General features: G+C 59.4%; 4 protein-coding genes across 7 annotated transcripts; 2 read left to right on the forward strand and 2 right to left on the reverse strand.

The window, feature by feature from the left end:
* The first annotated feature begins 5,465 nt into the window (after positions 1-5,465).
* Positions 5,466-11,390, forward strand: GFUS (GDP-L-fucose synthase). Of its 2 annotated transcripts, XR_008464982.1 has the most exons (12): positions 5,466-5,833; positions 7,530-7,691; positions 7,792-7,906; positions 8,115-8,243; positions 8,320-8,393; positions 8,612-8,745; positions 8,894-8,958; positions 9,167-9,233; positions 9,325-9,404; positions 9,587-9,686; positions 10,805-10,949; positions 11,222-11,390. XR_008464982.1 is itself a non-coding variant. In XM_054192280.1 (11 exons), the coding sequence occupies exons 2-11, from the start codon at positions 7,540-7,542 to the stop codon at positions 10,858-10,860; spliced, it is 972 nt and encodes a 323-aa protein (XP_054048255.1). In that variant the 5' UTR covers positions 5,466-5,833; positions 7,530-7,539; the 3' UTR covers positions 10,861-11,000. The 2 variants fall into 2 exon arrangements, 1 of the variants encoding a protein (XP_054048255.1); XM_054192280.1 differs by lacking the exon at positions 11,222-11,390 and having other exon boundaries at positions 10,805-11,000.
* On the reverse strand, positions 11,348-15,669 carry LOC128905776 (protein brambleberry-like). Of its 3 annotated transcripts, XM_054192276.1 has the most exons (11): positions 15,383-15,669; positions 14,913-15,041; positions 13,893-14,013; positions 13,704-13,811; positions 13,430-13,597; positions 13,175-13,351; positions 12,967-13,066; positions 12,623-12,684; positions 12,272-12,381; positions 11,827-11,909; positions 11,348-11,691 (listed from the first exon to the last, which is right to left on the reverse strand). In XM_054192276.1, the coding sequence occupies exons 1-11, from the start codon at positions 15,602-15,604 to the stop codon at positions 11,580-11,582; spliced, it is 1,392 nt and encodes a 463-aa protein (XP_054048251.1). In that variant the 5' UTR covers positions 15,605-15,669; the 3' UTR covers positions 11,348-11,579. The 3 variants fall into 3 exon arrangements, with proteins under 3 accessions (XP_054048251.1, XP_054048250.1, XP_054048252.1); XM_054192275.1 differs by having other exon boundaries at positions 13,175-13,597; XM_054192277.1 differs by lacking the exon at positions 12,272-12,381 and having other exon boundaries at positions 11,559-11,691; positions 13,175-13,597.
* A 753-nt stretch (positions 15,670-16,422) lies between these two features.
* PYCR3 (pyrroline-5-carboxylate reductase 3) lies at positions 16,423-19,903 on the forward strand. Its single transcript, XM_054192281.1, has 6 exons — positions 16,423-16,518; positions 17,922-17,986; positions 18,259-18,438; positions 18,755-18,967; positions 19,094-19,186; positions 19,526-19,903. The coding sequence occupies exons 1-6, from the start codon at positions 16,437-16,439 to the stop codon at positions 19,706-19,708; spliced, it is 816 nt and encodes a 271-aa protein (XP_054048256.1). The 5' UTR covers positions 16,423-16,436; the 3' UTR covers positions 19,709-19,903.
* A 3,623-nt stretch (positions 19,904-23,526) lies between these two features.
* TIGD5 (tigger transposable element derived 5) lies at positions 23,527-26,345 on the reverse strand. Its single transcript, XM_054192278.1, has one exon. It carries the CDS (start codon positions 26,337-26,339, stop codon positions 24,657-24,659), a length of 1,683 nt encoding a protein of 560 aa, XP_054048253.1. The 5' UTR covers positions 26,340-26,345; the 3' UTR covers positions 23,527-24,656.
* Positions 26,346-26,466: the final 121 nt, after the last annotated feature.

The raw sequence follows: 26,466 nt of genomic DNA on the forward strand, positions 1-26,466 counted from the left end.
CGTGCTGCGTGCTTGCCTCCAACTCTCCTCAACAAGCTCCACATTCTCTTTCTTCCCATCACACACTATGCAGAGAAAGGGCCTCACCCCTCAGCACTCGCCCCAAGTAAACACCCCAAAGGCCCTGGCCCACCAGCCCCCCCTGCATGACGGTCCCGCTCCCCCTCTCTCTCTCACCATGCTCTTTGGCTCACCAGAAACTCACCTGCCTTCACGAGGTGAACCCCATCAAGCACTGTGTCACTCTAGAACGCAGTCTGCAAATGTGCCAACACCAACAAAGGGGAGCATTATGGAGGGACAACACCATCTCTGGGAGCCTGGCAGGCCTCCCGACAGCACAGGGATTGGAACCAGGGCTGCCAGGACAACGTCCTCCGCTCACAAACAGCCGTCCTCTACCTGCTGGAACTGCCACCACCAGGGATGGCCCCAGGGGGTCACAACCCAAACAGGCAGCCTGCTTTCTCCCACCTACAACCTTAAAAGCCAGAGGGGCACCAAGACACCCACAGAGCGCACCCAATGGAAAAACTAAATAACACCCCCCAAAAAGCTGTATTTAATAAATACTTCAACAAACCCTTCACTTCTTTCCCATGCTGCCAGGTGCCAGGGACACCCATGCAGGGTCTGCTTTCATGCCCCACCTTGCTGTGGTCTCCAGACTAATCTCCTGTCAGTTCCTGTGACATCATATTCCCTCACAGTGGGGTCCCATGGCCGCCCACACAGGGTCCCGTGTCCCCGTTCCCCCTTGCTGCCAGGACCCTGGAAACCCATGCAGGGTGCCCAAGTCACCACTCCTCTTGCTGTGGGGTCCTCAGCTGAACCATCTCAAGGTCCCTGCTGCACTGGCTTCCTGGCCGCATGGTACCCATTCCACCTACGTGGGAGTCCCCAGGCCACCATCTCACCTTGCTATGGAGTCCCCAGCTGACCTCTTGGGGGGCTTCCCCAGGCCACCACCTCCTCTTCACTGCAGGGTCTCACACTGAGTCATGCAGCTGTTTCCTGGACCACCATCCTCCCTGCTGCAGTGTCCCTGGAATACCTGTGCAGGGGACCACAAGTCACCATTCCTCTGCTCTGATGTCACACAGGAAGCCCATTGTGTGAGGTCACCATTCTCCTCACTCTGGTGTCCCTGAGGCACAGCACGGGGCACCAAGGACCAGGTGCAGGAACAAGCCTGTGATCCTGCTCTGCTGTGAAGCTGGGGCTCCTCCAGGTCTGCACAGCCAAGGAGTTGGTGGGGTGGGCATGTTCTCTTGTGCCACCCTCCCACCTCTGTGCCTCCCAGTTTGGGCTCTCAAACACAGATCTTTGGGCAACAAAAATCTTTGGGTCTCCCCAGTCTGCTTATCACCAAGGCCACTCACTCTTCCTTCTTCTTCGTTGTTCTCATTTTTCACGTTCTGTAAGTGAAAAATAACAGGCTCCTGCAAAACAGGTGAGCTCTGGGCTGAGACAGGAGCTCGCAGTCTCCAGGGCTCTTGGCAGCACTGAAATATTCATCAAAAATAAATTAAGAGAACGTCTCCAGAGCAGCTGGAATCCAGAGTGCCAGAGAGCTCTGTGCACAGCTGGAGTCGGCCTCGTTTCAAAGACGAAGCTTTTGCCTAGGAACAAAGCCCTTCTCTAATTCAAAACCACACATCACCTGCCTCGGAGCTGGGCAAGGAGAGGGGGAATGGGTTTGGATCTGTTTGGCCTTTTTATCCTGTGATTTAGTGTAAATAGCGCATCTACCCTGCAGACATGCTTCATTGGCCTGTAGGGGCTTACTTCAGCTCATCGTAAAGTAATGTCTAATCAATAGAAAACAAACTCAAGTAATACTTGCTGTTATGAGTGATAGTTGTTCACCCTGGAGTTCAGCCAGCTTGACATCGTCCCTGCCCATGGCACGGGGCTTGGAACTAGATGATCCTTAAGGTCCCTTCCAACCCAAACCATTCTATGATTCTATGATTCTATGACATCAACGCTTGGACCGAAATGGGTGCAGGATCTCAGCTCCCCGCAGCCGTTCAACGTGCCTGAGCAGCCAGGCCCGGAGGGATGTCTGCTTCATGCTTCAGAGGATGTCTCAGCCCAAACTTGCTCCAGATCTGCTCATTTTGAGCACAGTCAGCTCAGACAGGTTCAAGGAAGCACTGGGAGGAGGTTCATTGCCCTCTGTCCAGGGCATGGATGGACCAGCACATGCCTCTCTCCCATCCACCCTGGGGAATCAAGGGGCCAGGTCCCTTTGGTTGCCCCCTGCCCAACTCTCTGCACCTCACCCCTAGGAGACCCCAAGCCAGGCACGCAGCTGGAGTGATGTGCTGGAGGACACCTCTCCCAGTGTCTGGCTCCCCCGATGGGACTCTCAGCCACCCAGCCAGGACCCTGCTCTCAGAGCAGCCCCAAACCCCATTGTGGAGCAGTCGCAGCCATGCGTGGCCTTTTCCCTTGTCTCCCTCCTGCGAGAGGGCTGGACTTGGCAGGGCCAAACGCAAAGTGATAATGCCAAGGACGTTACTGCGCAGCAGCTCCTCCTGATCCCATGAACAGGAGTCTGCATCCCAGACATCCCAGGAGTCTGCAAGAAGTCCATTTCGTTCCTCTCCCACCCCAAGTGAGAAATTTTGCATTCGAACTGCTCCTGGTTCATATTTGATTTGCTAAGAAACCTCCCATCATTAGCAAGAGCAAGGGGGTCTAGGAAAAGCGGTGGCCATCAGTCCCGTTCCCATCCCAGCCTTCCCCCTCTGCGGCTCTGCAAGACTGTCTCATGCTTTGGGACAACTGTTCATTGCCAAGGGGCTGAACCCCTTGGTGAGGAGCAATCCCGAACCCCTATGGAAGCTGATGGGAGCTGGGCGGCTTGGGCCAAGATGGACTTCAGCCAGCCGAAATCACACATGGAGGGAGATACTGGCTGTACTGTAGGACATGACCTGGAAAGGGGCTCACTGCCGGTGTAGTGTCCACCAAAAAGCATGAAAAAGAGCCACAAAACTGAAATCCAAGGGGAAGAGGGAAGTTTAGAGGTGGTGTGCCTCACCTGGCCTCTTGGAGCTTGGCGGCAGCCATGCAGCATCATCACGAGCCAGCTTCCATGCTGGAATGGGCTGCATCCAGGTAGCTCATATCCGTCTTCCCCATTTTCCTGGGAGAAATGGGGAGGTCAAAGCAGGGAGTGGGGCTGGAGGACGAAACCGAGCCAGTTCGAGAGAAAGAGGTCACCCACAAGGAAGCTTCGTTATGGAAACAACGCGTCAGATGAAGCAGTGATTCTCCGACGGCGATGGGATCTGCCCAAGCCACCCAAGCTTTATCCTGCCTGCTGCAAGGTCCTGGGCTGTCCTCTGGTTGGTGTCACGCAGGAGACCTGCCCTGTTGAGCTAATGGTTCTCCTCCAGGCTTTCATCCTGAACTCACAAGATCTTGCTAGATAATATCAGAAGCCTGGGTGATATTTCATTAAGAAGAGAGTCCTGCTCCATCCCATGCGGTCACTGCAAGTTTACACCTCTCCCCTGTGATCTTCCCTCATGCCCTAACATTGCTTTGGTAATTACCTCCAGAATTACCATATTTAAATCCAGCACTGTGGTTATTCAGCTGCTGCCACAGCAGCTCTGGCTGCGCCGCTGTCTCCCAGTGATTCCTTGGCTGAAACAGGGGTTACCCTTAATTATTCTCCAAAGCTTGCGGGATGCAGCAGGGAGCTCTTATCCTCCCACCACCACCTGGAATATCTTCCTTGGCCTTTCGCATTTCCCTAGTTCATCTGATGGATGCCCCATCATTGGAAGTCTTCAAGACCAGGTTGGACAGGGTTTTGAGCAACCGGATCTAGTTGAAGATGTCCCTGGTTGGACTAGATGGTCCTATGAAAGGTCCTTTTGAATCCAAACCATTCTATTGTACCATTTTACCATGCAGTGAGCTGGAAGAGTGGATGCAGCTGGATGTAGGGTGGTTGCGATTCATCCCCCTGCCTCAAGCCGGTGCAGGTGGAGTGGGACATGCGGGAAACATCAACATGACCTTTCTTCTTGACAAACCTTGTGTCCTGGTTTGAGTGTCACAGAAATAATTTTTCTTCTAATGCTTGGGAAAACCGCACTTTTAGAAGACTCCAGTGTCTGAATTTGTGAAAATATTTACTTTATCGCCAGCTCTGGTGTACGAGTTTCAAGGTCTCGGTGTTTTTGAGCTCACCAGGTGCAGGGATGAGGAGCGGCGAGACCCAGGCACTTCACCCAAGCTGCCACCAGGATTATTTCACACCACGAACGACACATTCAATAGAAATTAGGAAGTTTGCTGAGGAGTTTCTCTCTCTCTCTCCCTTGATGGCTGTGATCCTGAGAACTCCTTGCCCCGGTGCCGGAGCCCTGAGCCCTTCCCTTCCTCCCGAAGCCGCAGTGTCCAGCATTTGCTGTGGGAGCGCACAGCTTCCTACTGGTAGAACTGGCTGAGTATAATCCCTGTATATTTTATACTGGTATTGGGATCAATATTGGCTCTTTAGTGTCATTGATGTTAATTATTTAGTCTTATCCTATTAAATCTGTTTATATTTCAACCCTGGGGTTGCCTTGTTTTTCCCCGATTCCCCTTCCTGGGTGGGGAGGGGTCGTCGAGTGATAGAATAATTGTCTAAATGACAATAAATCGTTGTGGGTTTCCCAAACCGTAACACAGGGCATCCTGCATCGTGGAGGGGGAGGGAATAGCACCAGGACTGGAGTCACTGGTGGGAGAGGGATTTTGGAGTTGGGAAAGCCCTGGGAGGGATGAGGAGATGCTGGGACTCACCCAGCTGGGAGGGGCGCCATGGGACACGGCTGGTCACACAAGCACAAGGTGACGCCTTTTGTCATGCTGGGGGGAGAAAACTGACCCATTCCCTCAGGAAAGGGATCCCCAAGGATTCAGTTTTTCCTCAGACTTTCCCAAAGCAAACGGGCACATTCCTCTTCCAGGTCTCGCCCAGAAGAAAGGAGGAGGGAGAAAAGGAGTGGAAAAGCCATGATGTCCTACTACTTCTTCGATGTGGGGGCTGTATCTCTTTTGGGGGGGAAAAGCAGGAATTCCTGGATGGGTCTCCCTTAATCCCACTCTTCACCGTTTGAATTTAGAGCAGCCCAAGCCTTTGCCTCAGAAAGTCCCGAAGGAAAAGACAGCTGGGAGAAGGGGGATATCTTGGAAACCCCTGCTCATTTTTAATCTGGGTTTAAGTGCGTTTAATGATGACGAAGCCTTTTCTCCACAAAATCCCTTTTGACCAGCCCTTTTTGTCTGGGAGGAGGGGAGGCAACCTGCACCCCCTTCCCCCGCACCGCTGTGTGGAGGTGTGCAAGCGCCCGGCCTCGCCCCGGCCCCCCACCACGGGCGATGGTGCCGGTGTCCACACGGTGCTGTGGCAGCTCCCGGTGCCGGTAAACCCCGGGGCGCGGACTCCATTTCCCGAGGAGCCGAGCGGCTGCCCCCCAAGATGGCGGCGGAGAGGCCGGAAGCGGGGCCGGGCCGAGCCGAGCCAAGCCGAGCCGGACCAGGCCGAATCTAGCCGAATCCAGCCGAGCCCGGCTGAGCCGAACCGAGCCGATCGGAGCCGAATCCAGCCGAGCCCCGCCGAGCCGAGCCGAGTCCAGCCGAGCCCAGCCGGGCCGAACCGAGCCGATCGGAGCCGAGTCCAGCCGAGCCCTGACGAACGGAGCCGATCGGAGCCGAGCCCAGCCGAGCCCTGACGAACGGAGCCGATCGGAGCCGAGCCCAGCCGAGCCCTGACGAACGGAGCCGATCGGAGCCGAGCCCAGCCGAGCCCCGTTGAGGGGTGAGACGGGACCCCCCCCGCCACATAGGGGAGCGTTTGCGGGGGCGCCCCCACCCCCGCCCCCGCAACGGGGGTGGCTGGGGGGAGCGGAGTGGGGAGGGGATCCCCAAAGTGGGGCACAGTGGGGAGGGGAGAGCCCGGGGGGGGGGGGCGGGATGAGGCGGGGGGCGCGGTGAGAGGCTCCGGGGTGGACTAAGGCGGACGTGGCAGGGGGGGGGGGCCGGGGTGTGTGGGGGAGATTTGGGGTGCAGAGCTGGGATCTGGGGGGCAGATGGGGGGGTCAGGCCTGGGTGCGGAGGTGGGGTTCGGGGCGCAGGAGGAGATGTGGGGTGCAGAGGTTGGGGTGCGGGGGGAGGTTTGGGGTGCAGACGTGGGATTTGGGGGTGCGGGGGAGGCGTGGGGTGCCGACCCGGGGTTTGGGGTGCAGGTCTGGGTGGGGACGTGGGATTTGGGGCGCAGGAGGAGATGTGGGGTGCAGACCTGGGGTTTAGAGGAGATTTGGGGTGCAGAGCTGGGGTACAGACATAGGATTTGGGGTGCAGGAGGAGGCGTGGGGTGCAGAACTGGAGTGTAGGGGGAGATTTGGGGTGCAGACCTGGGTGCAGATGTGGGATTTGGGGTGCAGGGGGAGCTTTGGGGTGCAGATGTGGGATTTGAGGTGCAGGGCAGGAGTGGGGTGCAGACCTGGGTGCAGACCTGGGGACTCGGGGTGCAGGAGGAGATCGGGGGTGCAGAGCTGGGGTGCAGGAGGAGATTTGGGGTACAGACCAGGGACTTGGGGTGCAGGGGAGGTGTGGGGTGCTGACCCGGGGTTTGGGGTGCTGGTGGAGATCTGGGGTACAGACCTGGGGTGCAGAGGGATGTTTGGGGTGCAGACCTGGATGAGGACATGGGATTTGGGGTGCAGGGGAGATGTGGGGTGCAGACGTGGGTTTTGCAGTGCAGGAGGAGAGCTGGGGTGCAGAGCTGGGGTGCAGACATGGGAAATTTAGGGTGCCCAGCTGGGACTCGGGGTGCAGGAGGAGCTCGGGGGTGCAGAGCTGGGATGCAGGGGGAGATTTGGGGTACAGACCAAGGCCTCAGGGTGCAGGGGAGGTGTGGGGTGCAGACCTGGGGTTTGGGGTGCAGACCTGGGTGAAGACATGGAATTTGGGGTGCAGAGGAGACCTGGGGTGCAGACCTGGGGTTTAGGGTGCAGGGGGAGATTTGGGGTGCAGATGTGGGATCTGGGGTGCAGGAGGAGATCTGGGGTGCAGACCTGGGTGCAGGGGAAGATGTGGGGTGCAGATGTGGGGTGCAGGGGGGAATTTGGGGTGCAGCCCAGGGACTCGAGGGCAGCCTGGGGTGCAGATTGAGCCTCCTTTTCTGTGCCGCGTGGCAGGATCCGGCCCCAGCCCAGGTGCCGCCTGCGCACGGGGAGCCCACAGGCCAGTTTCATTAATTAGCAACTACAGCTGACGAGTTTCTGCTGCCCTGGCCCAGCCACATCACTGCCAGACACGCCGCTTCTGCTTTCCTTTTCGCTTTTGCTGGCAGAAATGGGTAAAAGCCCCCCAAAAAAATGGTCCCACGGGGCTGGCGTGTGGCTGATGCTTGTGGGCACCCGTGGCAGGGTAGGGGGGAGCTTGGTGATCATTGCGGGGTGCACCCCGAGGTGACCCCCAGCTTATATCACCACCCCCACAACTCCCGGCAGGGTTTTGGCCATGACGGAGGCGACGGGGCCTGTGGCCAAGCGCATCCTGGTGACAGGTGGCAGCGGCTTGGTGGGGAGAGCCATCGAGAAGGTGGTGGCCGATGGAGAGGGGCGGCCAGACGAGAAGTGGATCTTCGTGTCCTCCAGAGACGCCAACTTGACGTGAGTTGACCACGGGGGGGGTTTTTTTGGCTTGGAACCGCCCCCCCCCACCCCGATCTGCTCCCTCGATGCCGCTGAACCCCAAAATTTCCCATCCCAGGAATGCCGCCGAGACCAAAGCCCTGTTCGAGCAGCACAAGCCCACCCATGTCATCCACCTGGCCGCCATGGTCGGGGGCCTCTTCAAAAACATCCGCTACAACCTGGATTTTTGGGTGAGCACCTGGGGAACGGGTGATATCAGGATCCCTGTGGATGCTGCAACCATCTGCCCTCCCCGAGCTGTGACATGGGGATGTGGCTTGCTCTGCTCCTGGGGCCAAACCAGAGCTCCTCTGGTTTCTGGAGTTATTACCCACAGGGTGCAGGGTTTTGGGGGAGGGGTCCCCACCCCACAGATCTGAGAAACCTCTCCATCGCCAGAGGAGAAACGTTCATATCAACGACAATGTCCTGCACACGGCCTACGAGACAGGGGTGCAGAAGGTGGTCTCCTGCCTCTCCACCTGCATCTTCCCCGACAAGACAACGTACCCCATCGATGAGAGCATGGTGAGCATCTCCAGCCCCATGCCCAACCCTGGGGGGGGTCCTCACTCTGCTTAACTCTCTGCTCCCTTGCCCCTAGATTCACAACGGGCCACCACATAGCTCCAACTTTGGCTACTCCTACGCCAAGAGGATGATCGACATCCAGAATAGGTGTGATGGGGGGGATACAGGAGAGTCCTTGCGAGCACTCCCCGGTTATCAGGGCAAGGGGAATCTTCTGGGGCCCCCAGGAATTAAACGGAGCTGAGGAGACACCTGGGCTCAGCAGATGGAGATGCTGCTGGCTGGGGTCTTCTGGGGACAGCTCTGTGCTGGGTGGGTGGGTGACCGCGGCTGGTTGATAACCCACCTCCCCGGCTCTCACCCAGGGGCTACTTCGAGCAGCATGGCTGCCGCTTCACTGCCGTCATCCCCACCAACGTCTTCGGGCCGCACGACAACTTCAACATCGAGGATGGCCACGTCCTGCCAGGGCTCATCCACAAGGTCTACCTGGCCAAACGTGAGCATGGCAGAATTCTTATGGATCTTTTGGGGAAGGGCTGGTTGGTGTTTTTTTTCACCCCCTGCCTGCTCCATGAGCTGATCTGCAGCTGGGGTGGGTGGAGGTGGCTCTGATACTCATGGACATGCTCTCCTTTCTCCTGTAGAGACTGGCTCCGCTCTGACCGTCTGGGGCACGGGCAAGCCCAGGAGACAGTTCATCTACTCCCTGGTACGCATGGCCTTGGGGGGCACTTGCCTCCCGCGGCTTGGGGAGGGCAGGGTATGGGGCTGGGGGGGCCGGTGCCTGGACCTCAGCAGGGTCTGAGCTCACCTGGGTTGTCCTGGGCAGCGTTGGCCATCCTCAGGGTTGGGTTCCCTCTCACTGGGAGGGCTGGGGGACAGCAGCCACCCCCCAAGAGCCATCTGCCCCTCCACAGGACCTGGCCCGGCTCTTCCTTTGGGTCTTGCGGGAATACGATGAGGTGGAACCCATCATTTTGTCAGGTAAGCCCCTGCTGCCCCTCCCCACCAACTCCTCCACCAGCCCCTTTTCAAGGGGATGGGGGAACAACCCTGATCATGTCCTTCTCCGCAGTGGGAGAAGAAGATGAAGTCTCCATCAGGGAGGCAGCAGAGGCGATCGTGGAGGCCATGGACTTCAGGGGAGAGCTTGTTGTATCCTTCTCTGCAGGCTGGCCCGCCACTTGCTGCTGCAGCATTTCCACCAGCAACCATAGGGCTCCAGGGGAGATGCTGTGGTCCAGAGCATCCCTCCGGCTGCCCCACGCAGGACATGGTGGGGCAGAGCAAAACCTGGTTTTCCCCCCTTTGGTTTTCCTTAATCCCTCTCGCCCCAGTTTGACACCACCAAAGCGGACGGGCAGTTCAAGAAGACGGCCAGTAACGCCAAGCTACGGCGCTACCTGCCCAGCTTCCAGTTCACACCTTTCAAGCAAGGTGAGATGGAGGACTCCACAGAACACAGAGGTCCTACCCACTGCTATTAGCCTTGGTGGCATCAGGATGGTCCATCCTTTCAGGACCTAAAGGGGGCTCATAAGAAAGATGGGGACAGACATTTTAGCAGGGCCTGTGGTGATAGAACAAGGGGTGATGGCCTTAAACTAAGAGAGGGAAGATTCAGACTAGATCTAAGGAAAAAAGGTTTTACGCTGAGGGTGGTGAGACCCTGGCACAGGTTGCTCAGAGAGGTGGGAGATGCCCCATCCCTGGAAACATTCCAGGTCAGGTTGGACGGGGCTCTGAGCAACCTGATCTAGTTGAAGATGTCGCTGCTTATTGTAGGAGAGGTTGGACTAGATGACCTTTAAAGGTCCCTTCCAACTCAAACTGGTTGATGAGAAGCTCCAACATGAGCTGGTAATGCGCACTCACAGCCCAGAGGACCAACTGTATGCTGAGCTGCATCAAAAGAAGCGTGGCCAACACGTTGAGGGAGGGGATTCTGCCCCTCTGCTCTGCTGAGACCCCTCCTGGAGTACTGTGACCAGCTTTGGAGTCCTCAACACAAGAAGGACATGGAGCTGTTGGAGCGGGTCCAGAGGAGGCCACAAAGATGATCAGAGGGTTGGAGCCCCTCTGCTGTGAGGACAGGCTGAGAGAGTTGGGGTTGTTCAGCCTGGAGAAGAGAAAGCTCTAGGGACCCCTTATAGCAGCTTTCCAGTATCTGAAAGGTGCCTACGAGAAAGCTGGAGAGGGACTTTTTACAAGGGCATGTAGGGATAGGATGAGGGGTCATGGCTTCCATCTGGAAGAGGGTAGATTTAGATGAGATATTAGGAAGAAATTTTTCACTCTGAGGGTGGTGAGCTTCTGGCCCAGGTTGCCCAGAGAAGCTGTGGATGCCCCATCCCTGGAGGTGTTTAAGACCAGGTTGGATGGGGCTTTGAGCAACCTGGTCTAGTGGGAGGTGTCCCTGCCCAGGGCAGGGGCGTTGGAACTAGATGATCTTTAAGGTCCCTTCCAACCCAAACCATTCCATGAAACTATTTTACAATTCTATAAACAGACCACATTCCCAATCCCAAAACCCATCCCATCTTCTCCCTCCCCAGCCGTGAAGGAGACCTGTGCCTGGTTCAGTGCCAACTACACCAACGCCAGGAAGTGATGGGACAACGTGGCAGCGGGACCGGCATCATCCTCTTCATCTCAGGGTTGTCCTTTGCTGGGGCAGAGGACGGGGCTGGGGGAGTGACGGTGAGATTTCCAAAGTAAAAGTGGGCCAGAGCCCAGTGAGCAGCCCCCACATTCCTGCCTGTTGCTGGGAATGGGCACGGGACGCCCAGGGCAGGGGGAAAGGAAGGTTGGGACACCCCAAAGGTGCTGGGACACCAGACCAGCTGGTAGCCACCAACTGGAGCCACCAGCACCCCCTTGGCCATGTGCGAAAAGCTGTAACGGGCTACACTGCTAATTACCTGTAATTAGGCTATAATAAAGGGAAGGTAATCGGGGTTCCTCTGGCGCAGGAATGGCAGCCGGACATTTGCTGCTGCTTTTGGCACATTGGGATGGTCCCGAAGACCCCAACAAAGTCCCAGCATCAGGATGGAGCAGGGTTGGGGACTAGAATGGGGAAGGCTCTAGCTGTAAATATGGCATTTATTAAATTATACACAAAAAGCGTAAAACCAGTGGGATGAGGAGCGTCTGCCCCACAGCACAGTCCCCTACCCACGTCAAATAGCACCCAGAGGGTCCTGAGTACCACAACACGTTCTCCACCAGCATCTGGAAGAGCCGAAAAAGAGTTTTAAAACCCCTCTGGGAGGAGGTAGAGGGTCAGATATGGGGGGACAAGTCCATGGGCAAGCCGCTGCTCGAGGCTCAACCGGTGGTGTGGACATGGCAGAAGTCCTGCCCGAGGATGGCTTTCTTCCGGCATCGCTGCCTGGCCCTGGTGAGGCCCTGGCATGGGAGCCGTGGGGACAACGAGGACCTATGGAGGAGAGACCCCCATCAGCACCCCAAGAAGCCTGTCCCCAACACTGTCAGATCACTGGCTGCCCCCTGAGGTGGCACCAGCCCTGAGGTGTCCCTGGAGAAGGAGTGTCCTGTTCTGGTTGGTACTTACATGTCACTGGCCAGAGACTGGCTTGGGGTGCAAGGTTTGGGCTCCCAGTGCTTCCCAGTGCCCATGGCAGGCTCCAGCATTGCCTGATTGGGGAAGAAGGGGTTTAGACAGGGCATCCTCCATCCCTGGTGACCCTCCTGTCCTACAGGACATGTCCCTTTTCCCGTGGGGACATGTTGGTCATACAGGATGGGTGCCTCGGCCACCCATCCTTGGAGGACATCCCTTCCGCCCAAGAGTCCTCCTTGGGTGTAATGTCCCCACAAGCTCTGCGGGACCAGCCCCTCTTCCCAAGAGGGTGTCCAGCACCCAGAAGCGCAGTCACGCTGAGGACACCCCAACCCTAGAGGCTCTGACCTTTAGAGGGACCCAGCTGGCCCCCAGGAGCAGGGCCTGGCCCAGCCTGGGGACACCCCACCCAGCACCTACCTAAGCTCAGGCTTACCCCACACGAGCTCAGCTTTGTCCTCCAGCCGCCAGGGATGGATGACATCCTCCCTGCTAAGCGAGGGGTGTCCCCTGCCATCACTGGGTGCTGCTCCAGGCACGAGGGCTCTGCAGGAACATGGTGGTGGTGGTGACATGCTCCCAGCGCTGCTGTCCCCAGGTGGAGGGTGGGGAACACCCTGTGGTGGTGCCCATGCCCTACCATAGCTTGGGGACACTCTGGGGTAACACCCACATCCCCAGCACAGGATGGGGACATGCTGGGGCTTCAGACCCCTGTCCTACAGCCACCACACCTCCCACCTCATGGTCATCTCTCCCACACCCCCCCTGCCTGGCCAGCTCTCACCTTGCAGGCAGCTCATCTCCAACCTGTCCATCTCCTCCTGCAACAGCTCCATTTTGCACTCCCTACGTGAGAAGAACCACCAGAGCCTCATCACCTTGGTGGCTTCTACATCACCATTATGACGGCAGCCCCGTCTCCACACCCACCTCTGAGCAGAAGAGGAGGAGCTGGGATGAGGTGCCCAAAAGCTGCTGGCAAGCCACCAAGGTGCTTCCTGCCCCCTCCTGGAGACCAGCAGCCCACCCCGGGGACCTCTGCAGGATGGGACATCCAGGATGGGTGCCCAGGATGGGTCCTAACAGCTCCCAAGGGTGCCATGCTCTTATCCCCTAACCATCTCCTACCTTTCCGGGGTGGAGGTGAGCTGGTGACGGGGTTCCTCCTGCAGAGGAACCAGCCAGGGTCCCCCAGCACCACAGCGGGCAGCCATCACCAGCAACTGCCCTATGGGGAAGCAAGATGGTGGGAGAGGGCAGAGCACCCCCAGCCCACCCCCGTAGCACCCCCAGGGGAGCGTGTCCCCAACCAGGTTCCCCCAACACCTGTCCTCACCTGCCACAGCAAGGGCCAGGAGAGTGGAGAGTGCTGGGATGCCAAGGAGCTCGCCAAGGATGCTGAAGGCAAGGAGGAGGAGGATGGCACGGGGCGGCATGGGCACCAGTAGTGCAACCAGCAGCAGAAGGTAGGAGCCATGAAGGATGCAGGTGGAGATGGCACTTGGGCTCTGACCTGCAGGACAGGGAGAAAGAGCCCAGTGTTGGCACCCACCAGCACCCATCTGCCCTCCAGCACCCATTCCCAGCTCACCGGCTGGGTCAAGGGTGGCATGAAGGTGCTCCAGTTGGTTCTCCAGCCGGCTCTGTGCACCCTCCACGGCCACCAGCATCAATCCCAGGCTCCTGTTGACCTGACGCAGTTTTTCCATCACCTCCTCCATCCGGCACTGCTGGGCCAGGAGAAGGGCCAGGTCATGCTCTGCATATGGACGAGATGGATACGGTGTCAGGATGAGCCGGGGAAGCTGCACCCAGGGGTGTCCTGATATAAAAAGAGCTGGGAACAGAGTTTGCCACCTTCTCACCTAGTTGGGAATAGATGTCCCGAGCTCTTTCCTGTGTGTGGTGGAGATCGGACAGGACAACCCGGTGCCCTTCCTGGAGCCCCATGGTCCCATGGCTGCTCACGTTCCCTGTAAGGAGGGACAAGAGGTTGGGTCGGTCCCCAAGGTGAGACACAGGGACATAGCAGCATCCCATCCGGGGGCTCTTACCCATCCGCTGGGCAATGTCCTCCATGAGCTGGGCCACCTGGTGCTCCCTGCTGGTGATGAGGGTCTCCAGTCTTGGCTGCAAGAACTTGCCCGGCTGCTCCTGCAGCTCCTCCTGCCCCTCCTGGGGTGAACATTGGGGTGGTGGCCCCACAGGCCCAAACAGACCATCACTCTATGGTGATGCCCACCACCATGTACCAGGTAGATGCTGGCTCTCCCCCCATGAGCACCCCCTCGGCACCCCAAAATGAGCCCCCAGTGTTTAATCTCCATCCCACAGTGGTGGGGAAGGAGACTTTGGAAAAGCCTTGGGAGGGAGCAAGGCTGGGGGTGTGAAGGGGATCAGGAGGGGAAACCCCCATTTGCCATGGGGGAAACGGACTAAACAGGGATGGGTTTACCTCAAGATGTGGATGAGACTGAGCAGAGGTGGTTGGGTGCAGCTCGGGCTCTGCGGCTACAAAGTATGGGATTTTTGGGGGGGAATAGGACACAGAGCTGTTGGAGCGTGACCAGTGGAGGCCCTGGAGATGCCAGGAGGGCTGGAGCCCCTCTGCTGGGAGGACAGGCTGAGAGACCAGGGGGGGTTCAGCCTGCAGAAGAGAAGGCTCCAGGGAGACCTTCCAGCCCCTTCCAGGCCCTCAAGGGGCTCCAGGAAAGCTGGGGAGGGACTCTGGAGCAGGGAGGGGAGCCACGGGACGAGGGGGAAGGGTTTTAAACCCAAAGATGGGAGATTGAGATTAAAAATAAGGCAGAAATTCTCCATGATGAAGCTGGTGAGCCCCTGGCCCAGGCTGCCCAGAGAAGCTGTGGCTGCCCCATCCCTGGAGGGGTTCAAGGCCAGGTTGGACGGGGCTTGGAGCAACCTGGTCTAGTTGAAGATGTCCCTGCCCAGGGCAGGTGGGTTGGAACTAGATGCTCTTTAAGGTCCCTTCCAACCAAAACCATTCTATGAATCACGTTGGATTACTATAAGATTTGGGGTGGAATAGGGGAAAACAGGATTTGGGGTGTCCTTACCGCATCCGGGGTGCTGGGGTTTGTCCGGCGACCCTCGGCGTTGGCCTGGCAGTCAAACACGTCCACCCCCAGCTTGGCCACCTCCTCCTCGCTCGGGTCAGCGCAGGACGAGCGGAGCCACACCACAACCTGATGGCAGCGCTGGCGTCAGCACCCATGGGTGCTCCCCATGGTTTTGGGTGGGAAATTCAGGACAAAGGTGTGAGTGTTCACCCCAAAAACCATCCCACATGGAGCACCCCATGCCTGGAAAAGTGGGTCTCCAGGGTGGGGGCTCTGGGGAACCCCCATTTCCCATCCTCGGGGGAAGCCCCATTTCCCATCCTCGGGGGGAACGCCACCACCACACCTAATGGTGACAGGAGTCTGGGGATGACATCTCCCAGTGAGCCTGGAACCACTTGTCACCCCTGGTCACCTCGAAGGGGACATGTGGGGGGATGCCCACCTCCTGAGGGGGGTGTGCTCACCTCTGGGGGGGTCTCCACCTCCTCCAGGGGGGTGCCAAGTCCCAGCCACCCAAAAAATCTTGCAATGGCGCAGAGGAGCAGCAGAGCCCAGCAGCTCCAGGACACCATGATGATGGTGGGGGTATCCTGTGGGGAGAAAGGGGTGCAGGGAGCACCCTGAGGTCGAGAACAGCCCCCTCCCCCCCTCCAAGACCAAGAACAGGTTTGGGGGCACCTCCCCATTGAGGGGACACCCCCGGCAATACACCCAGCGGTACCAGAGGCCTTGGCTGTAGCCCCAGGGAGGGACGGAGACCACGTTGTGTTCCCCCCCCCACCTCATCCCCCCACAGGGGAAGGGAAGGAAGGGGTCCAGAAACAGGTTTGGGGCACCCTCCCATCGAGGGGGGACACCCCCACCAATACACCCAGGGGTGTCAGAGGCCTTGGCAACAGACACGGGGGGACCGTGTCGTATGCCCCCCCCCCCTTCCCCCATAGGGGAAGGGAAGGAAGGGGGACCAGGAACAGGTTAGGGGGACCAGGAACAGGTTTGGGGGACCCCCCACCCCCCCAATACACATATCAGAGGCCTTGGCCACAGCCCCTGGATAGTGGGAAGGGCTGGGGACCATGCCGTGTGCCCCCCACCCCCGTTCCTTCCCAACAGGCGAAGAGAAGGGGGTGGGACCAGCAACAGGTTTGGGGGACCCCACCCCATTCATGGCACACCCCTACCCCCCCCCCCCCCAGTACACCCAGGGGTGTTAGAGGCCTTGGCCACAGCCCCGGGCCAATGGGGAGGGCTGGGGACCGTGTTGTCCCATGTCCCCCCCAACCCTTTCCCCGGGGCGGGGGAGAGAGTTACCCCACGCGTGGACCGGAGCGTCGCTGCCCACCCCCGCCCCCCCCGCCGCCTCCAGCACCAGCGCAGAAACCCGCCCCCCTCCCAGGCCCCGCCCCTTATAGCCCGGCGCCACCAATGGGAGCCGCGGGGCGGGTAGAGGGCGGGCCAATGGGGTTTGGGGGACGAGGCAAGGGGGCGTGGCCTGAAAGGGGGCGTGGCCCGGAAGGGATGGAGGCGGCGGAGCTGCGAGTGGGCTTCGTGGGCGCCGGGCGGATGGCGGGCGGCCTGGCCCGGGGGTTGCTGCGGGCAGGTAGGGGCGGGGGGGTTCGGTCCGGAGGGCCCTGCCCCATAGCTCGGCGTGGGGACGTGGGGACAGCCCCGGCCTGCTCCCCTTCCTCGGGGTCCCTGCCCTCCATGGTGTCCCTGTCCCGTAGGGCAGTGCAGGGACACGGGGACAACTCTGTCCTGTCCCCCCCCGCCCCTGGGGTCCCTGCCCCCTCCTGAGTCCCTGCCCCATACATCAGTGTGGGGACATGGGGACAGCCTCGGCCTGCCCTCCTCCTCAGGGTCCCTGCCCTCCATGGGGCCCTTGCCCCATAGATCGGTGTGGGGACGTGGGAACAGCCCTGTCCTGTCCCCCTCCATGGGGTCCCTGCCCCTTAGAGTGGCATAAGGACATGGGGACAGTCCTGTCCTGCCCCCCTCCTCGTTGTTCCTGCCCTCCCCTGAGTCCCTGCCCCATACATCAATGTGGGGACATGGGGACGACCCCATCCCACACCCCTCCCTGGCATCCCTGCCTTCCATGGGGTCCTTGCCCCATGGATCGGTGTGAGGACATGGGGACAGCCCCGTCCTGTCCCCTTCCTTGGGGTCCCTGCCCTCCATGATGTCCCTGTGCCATAGAGCAGGGCAGGGACACGGGTACGGCCCTGTCCTGTCCCCCTCCGTGGGGTCCCTGCCCTATAGAGTGCCACAGGGACGTGGGGACAGCCCGATCCTGCCCCCCTCCTTGGGGGGCTTGCCCTCCATGATGTCCCTGTCCCATAGAGCGGCACAGGGACATCGGGAGAGCCCCATCCCGCTCCCCTCCCCAGCGTCCCTGCCCTCCATTGGATCCTTGCCCCATAGATTACATGGGGACAGTCCTGTCCTGTCCCCTCCCTGGAGTCCCTGCCCTTCTGTGGGGTCCCTGTCCCATAGAGCAGTGCAGGGACATTGGGACAGCCCTGTCCTGTCCCCCTCCCCCGGGTCCCTGCCCTCCATGCTGTCCCTACCCCATAGAGCAGGGTGAGGACATGGGGACAGCCCTGTTCCCGTCCCCCTCGCCGAGGTCCCTGCCCCACAGATAGTGGGGGCACAGCCCTGTCCCTCCTCCCCAGGTGTCCTTGGTTGTCCCTGTCCTGTAGCGCAGTGTGGGGACAGCCCTGCCCATGTGCCGGGAGATGGTCCCTGGGTTTGGGATCACCTCCCTTGTCACTGCACCGTGGCTCTACTGGGTGCCCACAGCTGTCGCCATGGGGTGTCTGTGCCAGCCGGACTGGCAGGATCCATCCCTGTCCCCCTTTGCTCCATGTCCCCCAGGGTGATGGGGCTAAGGTTGGAGGAGGGGACTACATCCCAGCTGAGATCGGGGTGCCCGGGCTGCGCTGGGGTGTCCCCACTGCCCTGGGGCCACCCCGGCCATTCACCCTGGTCCCCATGTTCCTCAAGGAAAGGTGCCAGCCAGCAGCATCCTGGCCAGCGCTCCCTCGGACAAAAACCTGGATGCCTGGAGGGTAAGTGGGGACATGGGGTGACAAGCCACCCCGCTTGGTGGCCATGGAGGTGGGAGGCATGTTGGGGTGCTCCTCGCCATGATTTTGGGGCACCCTTTTCCCCCATGCAGGGCTTTGGCTCATCATTCCCAAGTCTGGGTGAAATCCTTGGTGGCTTTGTGGCCAGAGTGGGTCCCCAAGCCGTGTCCCCGCACGTGAATGTGCCTTGCCCCTGGGGGTGGCTAGGGATGGGAGGGGCGGTGACAGTGACACCTCTCCCTGCCCGTGGGCAGGAGTCGGGCTGCCGGACCACGCACTGCAACCTGGAGGTGCTGCAGGAGAGCACCCTGGTCTTCCTGGCCACCAAACCCCACATCCTGCCAGGCGTCCTGCAGGAGATCCGTCCTGCCGTGGGACCCCACCACATCGTTGTCTCGCTGGCGGCCGGTGTCACCCTCCAGACATTGCAGCGGGTGAGGCTCCTTCCTTCTCCTTCTCCTTCTCCTTCTCCTTCTCCTTCTCCTTCTCCTTCTCCTTCTCCTTCTCCTTCTCCTTCTCCTTCTCCTTCTCCTTCTCCTTCTCCTTCTCCTTCTCCTCCCATTTGCACCCAGGCCCATGGAGAAGGACACGCCGCTGTGGCTCTGTCTCCACCTGGGTTGCATCCCCAGGTCCTTCCCCATGGACCACACTTCTCTGCCAGCCCCAATGGGTGATACCCACCGGTGTCTCAGGGCACCCTTGGGTACTCCCTGGAGCTGGCACCCTTCTCCCATCCCTATGTCTCCCCAGCTTCTCCCTGCTGGGACCAAGGTGCTGCGGCTCATGCCCAACCTGCCGTGCGTGGTGCAGGCAGGGGCGATGGTCTTCGCCCGGGGCAGCGGTGCCGGTGACGGGGAAGCCACCCTGCTGAAGAGCCTGCTGTCCTCCTGTGGGCTCTGCGAGGAGGTCCCCGAATCCTACATCAACATCCACACCGGCCTCAGCGGCAGCGGGGTGGCCTACGTAAGCACCCACGGGCACCCGTTCACCGGTGGGACACGGGACGCCGGCAGAAATCCCACCTGCAAGGGGTTGGGGTTTGGGGTCTCCCCTTTCACCACGCTCATCCCCGATGTTCTTCTCCCCCAGGTCTACCTGTTTGCCGAAGCTTTGGCAGAGGGAGCGGTGAAGATGGGCATGCCGGGCGGCTTGGCCAGCAGGATCGCGGCGCAGACGCTGCTGGTGAGTCGGCGTCATCGCTCGGGGATACCCAGCATCGCTCCTGTCCCTCCTGCCCCCCAATTACCATCCGGCTTGGGCACCCCGTCACTGCTGTTGGGCTCTGCGGCACTCAGCAGGGTGGCAGAGCGAGGGAGGACGTGTCGAATGGCCTCCTGCCTCAGCTTCCCCTCTTGAAACCAAAGATGAGGCCACCAGGAGATAGCGAAGGGCATGGTGGTGGGACGGATGCTTCGGCGCCTTGTCCCCTACCAGGGGGTGTGGGCGATGGGAGGATGCTGCAAAGAGAGGGGAGGTTTGGGAGGTCGCCTTCAGTCTTGACTCACCCCGGGTTCCCCGTAGGGTGCAGCAAAGATGATGCTGGAGACGGGGGAGCACCCGGCGAAGCTGCGAGGAGACGTCTGCACGCCCGGGGGCACCACCATCCACGCGCTGCACCAGCTGGAGAAGGGTGCTTTGCGAGCCACCGTCATGAACGCCGTGGAGGCGGCCACCAACCGGGCATGCGATGTGGCCGAGGACTAGCAGCCTGGCTGGGGAACAGCCCCCTCCATCCCTCGTGGGGCAGGAGGGGCGATGGGGACCAGACCAAAGCCCTTCAGGGACCCCGACACCCCTGGGAGACCCTGGCTGGGGGTGGGAGATGGTGTGGACCCGTGTCCACGCCACGTGCTACCTCTGCAGAGCTGGGACCGAATAAATGTGGGCAGCACAATGGCAGGTTTGGCTCTTTCTGGTCCCTTCAGTCCTGGGGGACTACTGCACCCAGCACGGGGTCACCTCCATGGGGAGCTGACAGCCATGGGTCCCTGGGCCAGCAGGGATGGAGCTGATGCCACGCTGGCTCTATGCTCACCAGTGCGTTGCTGGGATGTATGACACTGGGGACAGGGATGGGGACAGGGTTTTGGGGATGGGCTGATCCTAAATCAAGCCTGCTGGGGCTGGGAAGGGCGGTCACAGGTGGTGAGGACCATTGGAGGTGCCGTGAGGATGCCAAAGGACCTTGAGAAGTGGGGAGAAAAGGCTTTGATTTCCCAACTCGGTGCTGAGCAGGGGCGCTCGGTGCTTGGGTTACACGTGGCCACCGATGCCTGCTCCTCTGCTCGGCTCTGGAGATACATGTACCAGCATGGAACTGCTGTCCACATCCCAGAACCACGGGTGAGAAGTCAACCAGATGAAAAACCTCCACCTCCCAGCCCGGCCAGGCACCGGCATCGCCCCACGGTCCTGCAGATGTGTCTTGCTCCGGCAACGAGGCAGCAGGATGGAAGCCCAGACCCGCTCTCAGCCCTGGGGTGCTGCACATCAAGGGAGGAGCAACTCCAAGCTCGTCTATCTGGAGAGGATCTGAGCCTTTTGCACACACTAATTAAGCTTCATTTGCCTCTCGGCACCTGCACGGATGCAATTAGTGATAATTTGCGAGCTGCTTTGAAGATGAAAGGCTTCTTTTCCAGGCAAAACATCGCTGGTGAAACAGCTGGATGCTGCTCCTCCAGCTCCTACGGCTTTGACCCTGTCCTCAGGGATGCCGTCACCAAGCCAAGACAGATGCCACAGCCCCTACAGCACTGCCAGGTCATGCCAAGGCACGACCTCCCTGGGCACCTTCTCGAGGCACCTAATTAATTAGCAAAGCTGCACAAAAGCTGGAGATGCAGCTCGAGCCTGCCCGTCTTTCCTGCCCATCTCTACGCTTCGTTGTGTAGCCAGGGAAGGGGCACACAGCACCTACATGGCGCAAGGAAGCAGTGGTCCTCAAGGTTTCCAAGCCACCTGGTAGCTCCTTTGTCCTCCTTCTGCCTGCTTTTATCCCTCTCCTGTCCCTACATGTCCCCAGGTTGTCCCCTCCAAGGTGATTCCGCCAATTTCTCTGAAATATGAAATGCTGCCACCGTCTAATTTCGTTCTTCTCCATGTCTTCTGTGTCCTCCACACCATTCTTTGACATATATGGCCAAAAAGCCTTGGCCAAATCCAGCCCTACTACTCATGACACGGCTGACCCCAGCCCCTGCCCATTCCCCATCTCCACATGTCCTCCTAAAGGCTTTTCAGCTTTGGCTTTTCAGGCTGTCTTTCAGAGAAGTGGCATGTTCAACCCTAAAGCCAGGATGCTGATGACCATCATCATTTTGCTAAGTGCTAGTTTTAACAAAAATGGCTTAAATTCCATTAATTTTATTAAAAAAGCCAGCGGTCACTGCAAGTAAGTTATTGCTACTACCTCACTGCTTACTCCTGCCTTCAAGAAAGGCATCTCATCCTGTGTGGTGAGATGATGGAGCAGGTCCTCCTGGAAGACACATTGAAACATATAGAGGGCAGGGCAACGTGGCTTCACCAAGGGCAAGTCGTGCCTGACGAAGGTAGTGGCCTTCTATGACAAAGTGACTGCATTGGTGGACAAGGGAAGAGCTCCAGATGTCATCTACCTAGACACCTGTAAGACCTTTGATATGGTCCCAGTCAACATTCCTGCCACTAAATCAGAGAGACATGGTTTTGATGGATGGACTGTTAGATGGATCAGGTATCGGCCAGATGGCTGTGTCCAAAGAGTTACAGCCAATGGCTCGATGTCCAAGTGGAAACCAGTAATGAATGGCGTCCCTCAGTGGTCTGTACTGGGACCAATACTATTAAATAGCTTCATCACTGATGTAGACAGTGGGATTGAGTGAACCCTCAGCAAGTTTGCAGGTGATACCAAGCTGAGTGGTGTGGTTGAGTTGCTTGAAGGACGGGATACCATCCAGAAGGACCTGGACAGGCTGGAGGAGTGGGCCTACGCGAACCTCATGAAGTTCAACAAGGCCAAGTGCAAGGTCCTGCACCTAGGTGGGGGCAATCCCCAGTATCAATATAGACTGGGGGATGGATGCATGGATGGATGGAAAGTGGCCCTGCGGAGGACTTGGAGGTACTGGTGGTTGAAAAATGGGACATGAGCCGTCAATGTGCACTGGCAGCCCAGAAAGCCAAACATATTCTGGACTGCATCAAAAGAAGCATGGCCAGCAGGGCGAGGCGGGGGATTCTGCCCCTCTCTTCTGCTCTGGTGAGACCCCACCTGGAGTACTGTGTCCAGCTTGGAGGTCAACAGCACAAGAAAGACACAAAGCTGTTGGAGCAGGGCCAGAGGAGGCCCCGGAGATGCTGGGAGGGCTGGAGCCCCTCTGCTGGGAGGACAGGCTGAGAGAGTTGGGGGGGCTTCAGCCTGGAGAAGAGAAGGCTCCGGGGAGACCTTCCAGCCCCTTCCAGGCCCTAAAGGGGCTCCAGGAAAGCTGGGGAGGAACTCTGGAGCAGGGAGGGGAGCCATGGGACAAGGGGGAAGGGTTTTACACTGGAAGACAGGAGATTTAGATGAGATCTGAGGAGGAAATTCTTTGCTGTGAGGGTGGTGAGCCCCTGGCCCAGGTTGCCCAGAGAAGCTGTGGCTGCCTCATCCCTGGAGGGGTTCAAGGCCAGGTTGGACGGGGCTTGGAGCCACCTGGTCTGGTGGGAGGTGTCCCTGCCCAGGGCAGGGGGGTTGGAACTAGATGATCTTTGAAGTTCCCTTCCAACCCAAACCATTCAATGACTTGATGTTCTCATGTCCCCAAACCAGACCAAACAGTGCCACAAGTGCACCCAAGCTGACCTACACGAGAAGCAAAGACCTCCAGCCCGGTACCTTCTGCAGAGCTCGGCAACATTTTTCTCAAACAACCAAAAACTCCTTTAATTCACAAACTACTACTTGAAGTGAGCCACATCCTAAGCTCCAAAATGTTTTTGTAGGGTTTCTTTGGTGCAAAAGATTGCAAACAGAAATGTGGTTTTTCATGATTACATCCCGTTGAGTGGGTAACAGCTAAGGGAGAAGCCTGAAACGGGTGAGGCATCACGCAGGATGCTGGGTGTAAACCTGGCAGCAGCTGAACAGCAGAAATTGAGGTTGGCTGGGTTTGTGGGGAGGGAAAAAAGTGCCTTTCTCCCCTAATCTCAAGCTTTTCTTGACATTGGTTCTGCAGTGGAGTTTCATGATCTGAAAGGACAAACCTCAAAGTTGACTTTTTGTGTGTTTTTGTTTGGTTTTTTTCTTGCTGCTCCCTAAGTTCCCCAGCAGACTCATTTATCAGCAAGTAAAAAACTCAATTTGGGGAGCAGCTGCAGCAGCTCGGGCGCCTGCCTGGCTTTGCAGCATTAAATGGGCTGCGGAGAGGTGGGGAACACGATGGAGAAGGCCACCCCCAAGAGGACACGACCACACGGAGGTCCCCATTGTGCCACCCCCAACCCCGCTGGGATGGCTCCGCCTGACCGTTTACAGAAGACAACCCCAAAGCGGGAATAAAAATCCATTTAATTTCCATAAACTCTGAAGTTATGAGACAAAGACGCGACAAGTAAAAACACCCAAGCTGCCTGTTGACAGGGCAGCACTGATGAGTTGGGCTGGTTTTTTTTTTTTCCCTCCTTTCAATAATTTGGCTAAGCAGGCTAAAATTTTATTAAAAATCAGGACAAGAGCTGCTAAATTCACATCTGATGCCTCCAGCATTTCGAGGCAGTGCTGGGAGCCCTCCCCGCTCCCGTCTCAACTCGCCACGCGTGTCACGCCAGCAAACGTCACTGCAAGACATGTCCTCCAGCCCCCAGCCACCCCGCAAACTCCGGGGTGGGGACGGACACCTCAAACCCCATCCCCACAGCCTTCGGCTTCGTGAGGATGCTCGGATGATGGTACCTGTTTCAGCAGGTCTCCGTGGTCTGGGTGTTCCCGGGCACGGGGCTGTCATGGGAATGATGGAGGTGACCCTCTCTGGGGGAGCCGACAGCTTCTTGGATGCCACCAATCCAGTGCATGAAGAAAGTTGTCTTAAACCAGTCCCAAATCTCCCCAGTTTAACAGGACTCTGTTTTGGCAGCGGGAAGGGTGTCACCAGCCTCTTCCAGGGCAGAACGTTTGCCTTATGGCCCCCCCGGGAGTGATCCCTGTCCAGCCCTGCTCTGAGAAGCGAGGAATTACCTAGTGTAACTCCCCCATCATCCCGGCTCCTCGCAGTGATGCCAAGCAGGTCCCTCCTTCACCTCTTCTCCCCACAGCACTGGGGGGACTGGGCAGGGTGGGGGGAACATCCATCCCCTTCTACTGGTGCCAGTGACCAGGGGGCCACCCCCGCTCAGTCTCATGGGATTTAAAAAAAATAGCACCTCCTAAATATACTTAGGTGAGGAACAACCCTCGAATACGCAACGTACGGAGGGGTTGTTGCTCCAAAAAAATCCCATTAGCCCTAAATTGTAACCCCCTTGTAGCCGTGGGAACCCAGGGGCCTCCTGAGCCCCGTGATGGAGGGGTGAGGGGAACTGGCACCTCCACCGCCAGCCCTCTGGGACAACCGGGGTGTCCCCAGCCCCGTGTCCCCCCCGAGCCCAAGCGGGGCGGTTGGTAGCCAAGAGGTCTGCTCTTGGCCCTGCCCTAGGAATGGGGGCTGCCGCCGTGGTGCAGCCGCTGGGCCATGCTGATGAGGGAGCGGAGCTGCACCAGCTTCAGCGGCCCCACTTGCCGGGGGTCCTGACCCTCCAGCCAGCGCAACGCCGTCTCCAGACCTTTGATGGCTTCCCGAGCCGTGGGCAGCAAGCCATCCCCTCCTTCTCCACCCTTTCTGCCATCCTCATCTCTGGCAGCTGCCTCCTCCTCCTCCTCCTCTGCCCCACAGCCCCCAGAGCCTTCCTCCTCAGCATCCTCTTCCCCATTGTCCTCCTCCGTCCCCGGGGCTGTATCGTCCAAGTGCAACCAGTCGGCCACCTCCTCGGGAGCCAAGCGTTTGTAGGCCAAGGCGGCCAGGTGGGTCAGGTCACTAAAGACTTTGCTGTCCCCGCCGCCTTCCTCCCCGCGCTGGGGGTCTCCGTGCTCTTCCTCCCCGGGCTGGGGCTCGAAGGCGGCGCGCAAGCCCAGCAGCCAACATTTCTCGATGGAGCCAGGGGGGATGAGGTCCCAAGAGAGACCGGCCAGGTACAACATGTCCTTGAGGAGGAAGGACCGCACAAAGTCCATGGGGCCACCAGCGCCGCCGGCCACGCAGGAGACAGCCAAGCGCAGCAATTCGCGCTTGTAGAGCTGCTTGAAGGTGGACACCACCCCCTGCTCCAACGGGGCCGGGATTCGGCCACCTCCTCCGGCCGAGCCGCTCCCGGCAGGGCCCTTGGAGAGGAAGAGGGCACGGATGGAGCCGTCAGGGGTCTGCAGCGGTGGGGACTCCTCGGGGCCCGTCCCGGAGGAGGACGGTGGGGAGCTGAGCAGCAACACAGCCTTCTGCTGCAGGCAGCTCCGCCGCAGGTAGCGTTTGACACCCGGCACGAAGTCCTCAAAGAACCAAGCCCGGAGAAGCGCCGGCCCCAACCTGGCTTCAGGGCTGTAGCGGTAGCAAGCGGGGAATTTGTCCTGGTTGTGATGGCGGAGGCTGGGGGGATCGCGAAGGCCCCCCACCACCAACGGCTTGAGCTTGTGGGAGCCGGTCAAGTTAGCAGCCAGCAGCACGGTGACCCGTTCTCGGGGAGCCGGTCGCCGCCGTGCTGTCGTTGCCTCACCGGTCTGTCCTGGCAGCAGCTTCCAGTAGAGCCCGGTGACATTGGCGTTGTAGATCTGCTCGTCGCCGTAGCCACTGGCATCGGTGGCCGGCATCGGCAAGGTGTCGGGGCAGGTGGCAGGAGCCCGCTCGGGTTCGGCGGGGAGACCGCCCTCGCCGTAGATGCGCTGGCTGGAGATGCCATGCCGCTTCTGCCAGCGCCAGAACCAGCCGTGGCTGGCCTTGAAGGTACATTCAGGGCCGTAGATCTGCCGGGCGAAGGCCTCGGCCTGGGCTTGGATGAGGGGTCCGGAGAGGGGGACGCCATGCTGTCGGAGGGCGAGGAACCAGGCGTAGACGGCGCGGTCGATCTCCTCCTCGTTGGCCAAGCGCATCTTCTTGCGTTGGGTCCCCACCTCGCCCCCCAACTGCTCCAGGAACCACCGCAGCTTGGCCTCGTCCTTCAGCCAACCCCTCAGCGTTCCCCCCGGCACCCCGAAAGCCCGGCACACCGAGGCCTGCCGCTCGCCTTTCTTCACCCTCTCGATGGCCTGCAGCTTGTCCTTGATGGAGTAGGCCCGCCGCAGCGCCATCTTCACCGACACCCCCCCGCCCGCTTTACCACCCCCACGACGCCCACCCGCCATACCGGCCGGACCCCCACCCGCCTCCGGCTCCCCTCCGGGCATAGAGCAACCCCGGTAGCCATGGGCCGGCGCG

The sequence above is a fragment of the Rissa tridactyla genome, chromosome 2 (assembly GCF_028500815.1).
Source record: "Rissa tridactyla isolate bRisTri1 chromosome 2, bRisTri1.patW.cur.20221130, whole genome shotgun sequence".
NCBI lineage: Eukaryota > Metazoa > Chordata > Aves > Charadriiformes > Laridae > Rissa > Rissa tridactyla.